We start from the raw sequence: 6,000 nt of genomic DNA, 5'->3' as shown, positions 1-6,000 counted from the left end.
TGTGGGGCGAGACTGGCGAACGACTGAAACGAGGGCTCTGAGGGAGAGGGGAGACTCTGAAGGGCCAGTGAGCCATCCATGGTGGGACTGCGAGGGGAGATTGTGGGGGCCACTACGAGGGGACTGAGGAGAAAGGGGGACTGTGGGGAGACTTGGAGGGGTCGCTGTGAGGGGAGCACTGAGACTGTTCTGCCGGGACTGAGGGGAGACTGCGGGGCACGCTCTGAGGGGGAAACATCTGAGGGGGAGACATCTGAGGGGAGTCGGAACACTGCGAGGGGACAGCTCTGGGGTCCTGAGGGGGAGCCCGACAGAAGCAAACAGGAAAGACCGAGGCGAGGACTTGGAGGAAGAAACGTACTCTGAGAGGACTGAAGGGAGACTATGAGGGGGCACCGGGAGCAGGCACCTGAGGGCAGACGGAGAGGGGACGCTGTGAGGGGATGCTGCGGGGGGAGCCCTGACTGAAGCAAACAGGGCAGACCGAGACAGTGGCGGAGAGCACCGAGGTAGGGCACGACGGCGGCGGAGAGCGAGCGCACGGCACTCCAGGCACGGTGTGTGAGGCGGGGTCGCCGCCCGACCCCCCCGCCGTCCCCGAGCCCCTCAGCGGAGCAACTGAGGACGGCGCCGGGCGCTTCCGGCGCCGCGCGCGCCTTTCCGGCAGGGCGGGGCCGCGCCGCGAGCGCGGTGACGCAGCGCGCAGGCCCCGCCCCCGCCCCGCCCCCGAGGGCTCTGGAAAAGAGAAGAGAAAAAAAAACTTTTTTTTTTAATTGAGGAATCAACAGCCGCCATCTTGTCGCGGAGCCGGAGCGCGGCGCGGGCGGAGCGGGCCGGGCCGGGCCGGGCCGGGGCAGCGGGGCCGCCCCGCCGCCGCACGGGGCAGCCGCGCCGAGCGCCGCCGACGCGCACAGGGGGCTCGAGCCAGCGGGGCGCAGCCGCCCGGAGCCAACCGACCGCCGCCGCCGCCACCGGGAGCCGCCGCCGCCGCCGCGCCGCGCTCATTGTTTTGGGGCGTTTTTGGGGGGTCGGCGCGTTTTTCCGCTTTTTGGTGATTTTTTTTCCTTTTTTTTAATTTTTGCCCCCCCCCCCCCCCCCGCTCCCTTCTCTTCTCCTCCCCCCCCCTCCTCCCTCCCCTACCTCGGCCGCGGGCGGGCGGCGGGCGGGGGCCGGGGCGAAGCCGCCGCCGCGGAGGGGAGGGGACGGGGCGAGGCGAGGGGAGCGTGTGGGGGGGCGGAATGCGCCCCGAGTGACGGCCTGAGCCGCCATCCGGGCACCGCGGCGGGGGGAGCGCCCGGGAGGAGCGCGGCCGGCAGGGAGGGGGCGCTGGGCCCTTCGCTCCCCGCCCCGAGCCCTCCTCCCTGCGGCCTGCGGCGGCCCGGCATGGGGGAGCGGGGGCGGCCGGCCGGGCACTGAGCGGCGCTGTTGGGTTCCCGTGCGGCGGAGGAGCGGGGACAGCGAGCTCGGCCCCCCCCGAGCACCCCCCGACAACGATCACCGGCTCCGCCGCTCCGGCCACCATGGCGGAGAACTTACTCGACGGGCCGCCGAACCCCAAGCGAGCCAAGCTCAACTCGCCGGGCTTCTCCGCCAGCGATAGCACAGGTAAGGCCGCGGGGGTGGCTCGGGTGGGGCTCTACGGCGGTTCTCCCCCCCACACCCCCCCGCTCCTACCGCCCCGCCGGAGGGGGGGCCCGGGGGACCGCCCGCCCTGCCGCGGTTCCTGGCGGGGGTGGGTTGGGCCTCCTGCAGTCGAAGTTACCGGGCGGGACCCGTACGCCAAGTACCGTCCCGGCTATAAATAGCGGTTAGAAAGAGACGTTTTTTGAGTTGGGTTTGCCTTCTTTTCCTTCATCATCTTCGTTTTTAGTGCCTCGGTTTGGGTGATGGGGGTGGACAGGTGAGTGGGGTGTGGGTAGGGAAGGAGAAGGGCCAGGCATGGGAAGCACCGACCGTCCTGCTTATTGTACAGTCATGGAAGGGTTCGGCTTGGAAGGGACCTTAACGCCTGTTTTGTTCCATCTCCTGCCATGGGCAGGGATACCTTCCACTATCCCAGGGTGCTCCAAGCTCCGTCCAGCCTAGCCTTGGACACTTCCAGGCATGGGGCAGCCGCAGCTTCTCTAGGCAGCCTGTGCCAGGGCCTCGCTATCGTCAGAGGAAGGAATTTCTTCCCGATTCAGAATCTAAATCTACCCTCCTTCAGCTTAAAGCTGAAGGTGCCTTCTTGGAAGGGTAGTTGAGGTTTGTGTCTACTCCTTAAACCCCACAGATTACCCATAGCTAATAGCCCTATCCAGGCTTTTTCGCTGTGCCCCTGTGTGTGACACACTACGGAATAAAAACTCCTTAATAGCTTCTTAGTCATATAATGATTTGGGTTGAAAAGGACCTTGAAGACCATCTAATTCTACCCTCCAGTTAATACTTCGTGCTTTTTTTTACCTTCCAACCTGTGACCGAGGTTTTAAGGTATTTGGCTTAAACTGTTTCAAGCATTTTTCCTTTAAACCCCAAACGATTTGCCGATAATAATTGAAGTTGTGGGGTTGCTCGCATGCCGAAATGCCCGGCAGCCTGGCAGTCACTGCGACTTGTATGTGTCGGGTAGTGTCTCTGGCGTGCCTTTTTCTTCAATTGTGGTGAGTTTGTAGATAATAAAACACATCAAAATGTCTCGTTTCCAGCCAGTGTGTGCCCGTTGTAAATACACACGTGTGTGCACAAGAGCATGTGTGCCTGGACCGGCCTCTCCCGGTGTTCCGACTGTTTCAATCCCTGAAAGAGTGGTTTCAGAAGAACAAGAAGTCTGCTGCACTTGAATTTCTGCTTTCAGAGATTAATGAATCTTGTGGAAAGGATAGTGATAAGTTAATCATGCTGTGCCTGCTGTGTTTTCATAGACTGAAAAAAAAATATTACTATAATTGAGCTGATAAATTCTGTGGGTTTTTTCGTCTTGCTCAATCTGCATTTGGCAACACTTTACAGATGCTTCGGTCCTTTAGGGGTTTTTTATGGAAACCTTCTCTTCTGCGGGCTCTTCTCAGCCTGCAAATAAATGAAACAAGCGAGAAAGAAACAGTATCGAGTAAGAATTGTCGGGGAATATCTAGGTGAGGTCTTGTGATTGAACCGTGTTCATCCCTTGTGTGGAAGCGCTGTAATATAAGGAAGGCTGATACACAAGTTGCTGCGAAATGCTCTTTGTAACTCAGGACAAATACAGTTTATAGTTCTTTAATTCTTAGCGAGACATTTTAGACTCTCCTGGTAGCCAGTGTCTTGGTTTGGTTTTTTTTTTCTTCTTCTTTCTTCTTTCTTTTTTGAAGTTCACTTGGGCTGTTCTGGAATGCTTCAGTCTTAATTACGTCCTGTTCAGCAAGTTCTCGTGTGTCTCGGGGAGCTCTGTGTGCTGCTGGAGTGTGAACTCCAGCATCTGCAGAAAGTTCTGCAGGGCTCAGGGGGCCTGGGGGCACTGGGATGGCAAACCCCAAGTTGTATTCTGGACGAGTGTGTCCAAGGAGTTCTGTCATCATCTTGGTGTTCCATAGGCAAAAGCAGCTCTCTGCCAAGGGTGTGGGTAATGTTTGTGCACTTAAAGAGAGGGTTGTTTTTAGGAAAAGCACTTCTAGGTTTGTTGCCAGCAGTTAATGCCGCTCGTTGAAGCATCGCTGAAGGTTTCCGTGCATTGTGGCAGGCGATACAAATAAGTTTGAGTAGTGATTGCTGTCAAATGCCTGCTCCTGGAACTAAACCAGGAACTGCTCCCTGGTGCTGGGGCTTAAATGGAAAAGTTCTGTTGCAACCTGGAAAGTGGCCTTTGTGATCGGAGGAGCCCGGGGAGATGGGTCTGAGCTTTTTGCCCAGGGTGAGCAGTGAGTTGAACAGAATTATTGTAGTTGCCGTGGTAGCCCCACACGGGTGGGTGCTGTGGCTGCCGTGAGGGGAGCACGCTTTCACAGCCGCCACGTTGGGCCTGGCTGAACACTTTGGCTCAAGCTCACACACGAGGCTCTGATGGCAGGCCTGAACATTGGGCAGAAAGCAACTGCTCTCCTCCTTGTTTATATTTCTCTTGATGCTTTGATGCGGTGATGTTAAGCAACTCCTTTTGTCAGGGTAAGTTTTAGCTGCCTTTAATCTTTCTGATAAAAATAGCTCCTCAGCTTACCCGGGCAAAGTTTGTGCCGTTGAAATTGGTCTGTTTACCTTCTGAAAATATGGCCTTTTCTGTTAAACCTAAGCAGCTAAATCCAGTGTCTGGTCTTGCAGAAGGGTGCAGAGATGAAAGGATAACAGAAATGGGTGCTGTGACCATCGTTAAGTTTCATGATAGTCTCATTTTGCAGTTGCCCTGCTGCTCTTTGTATCAATAAGGAAGGTTAAGACTCCTGGCTGTTAACTTCGCTTGCCATTGCTGTGCTGTATTGAGCGAGCTGACTCCTGTGGTAAAATGTCTGTGGGAAAGATTTTTCCTTGTCTAGCCAGGTAGGAGTAGTGCTTTTGTTTAATTACTGCTTTATTGGATACACAGGCGTTTTCATACCTAAACATTTGTCTCCTCTGTGGCTGTTGTGAGATGTTCTCATCCAGCGCCGCAGAGTAAACAAGGGACTCCTACAAAAAGTAGAATTACAGTAACTTTGCTTATGGCAGTGTGTTATTTCAGTGCTGAGCGTTGTGTTTGTTTTTTACATTGCTGGCATTGGTCCTTCAGCAGAATGTACACAGACCTGGCAGCGTTCTCGGGCTGGTTGGGAAAAACGTGCCTGAATGGAGCAGTGGCCCAGCTGGAGGTGTTCAGGGGCCCCTGGACTGTGGTCCCTTCTGCAGGTAGCTCGGTGAAGGTCTGAGTTTCACTAAAGTCATGCTTCTGTCTGCGTTCATTGTGTTCCCTGCAGCTTCTGCTGCTGTGGTGCTGCGCCAGTTCCAGAAACAACACAGCGTAATCTGGGCCAGAGCAGAGGGTGTCCCTGACGGCATCAGGAGTTAACAAATTCCTAAAGTAGGTGAAGTTGGGTGAGATGAGCAGCTTCCAAGTCCATTAGAGCTAGGTTTTCACTTCACACTTCCTTTTGTAGGGGGTTTTGTTGATTTTTAATTCTTTTTTCCTCCGTAACTTCTGATCCTGCACAGATTAAACCGTGTGGCTGCTGCTGCAAAAGCTGCGGGCCAAGCTCCCTGATAACTCCTGTTCTCTTCCTGGCCCATGTGTTGGCATCCAGGGCCCAGATTTTACACTGGGGAAAGGCTGGCCCTGTTGCACGTGCCTCCCTACGTGCCGAGATAAGTAGATCTCTGGCTGACTCCCAGGCAGCCACAGAACTTCACAGAAGGGAGTTCGTGTCGATGCGCAGCCTGATTTGATCCTGCTCTCCTGCCAAAAACCAGATAGGTGTATTGCACTAGATTTAGGTTTTAGTTTGAAAAGAGGTGGACAAAAGCAAAGTAGCTTAAGGAAAGACAGCAAGGTTTCCTAAGCTTGTGTTCACATTCTTAGCAGAGACTTCAGATGGAGTGACGTCTCGGTGATCTAAACCCAGATTTTGTTTGGGCACGTGAAAGCATTAGTATGGATGTTTTAAAGGGTTCATTCCTGCGTGGCTGAAAAGCCTCATGGAAGCCTGTGTAATCCATCTGCTCTTGTTTTGTGTGGTACCTGCAAAACTCGAGCGTCATGCGTGTGCTGTGACAGTAAGAAGCACAGTTAACGCACTCACTTCCTATTCTCTCGCTGGAACAAGGAAAAGGATAATTTCATTAAGTGAACACACTCTCATTTATACGCAGAAAATTTAGGGAAGAAGTTCATTTTCTGAAAAGCTGTAGGTGAAGGAATGTGCATAGTTGTAATTTTTCCACGGGAATGTCCTTTTTGCTTGTTTGTTCGTTTTGTGGTACTTGTGCCCTAAGTATCTGGGGTGGGAAAATGAGGTGGGATCTTCATGGCTATATTGTTTCTTATAGAATACTTCATGGTTATATTGTTTAAGAGTC

The 6,000-nt window shown here is 54.2% G+C and overlaps 1 protein-coding gene across 6 annotated transcripts in view; it reads left to right on the top strand.

Moving 5' to 3' along the window:
- The first annotated feature begins 948 nt into the window (after positions 1-948).
- Positions 949-6,000, top strand: part of CREBBP (CREB binding lysine acetyltransferase) — a 97,473-nt gene continuing 92,421 nt past the window's right edge. For all 6 annotated transcript variants that reach the window (XM_084216534.1, XM_084216533.1, XM_084216532.1 and 3 more), the window contains exon 1: positions 949-1,605. In XM_084216534.1, coding sequence (XP_084072660.1) covers positions 1,521-1,605 — 85 coding nt within the window. In that variant the 5' untranslated portion in view covers positions 949-1,520. The remainder of the gene's footprint in view (positions 1,606-6,000) is intronic.

Source organism: Fringilla coelebs, assembly GCF_963513975.1.
Source record: "Fringilla coelebs genome assembly, chromosome: 16".
Classification (NCBI taxonomy): Eukaryota; Metazoa; Chordata; class Aves; order Passeriformes; family Fringillidae; genus Fringilla; species Fringilla coelebs.
This window is presented reverse-complemented; position numbering and strand designations above follow the sequence as displayed.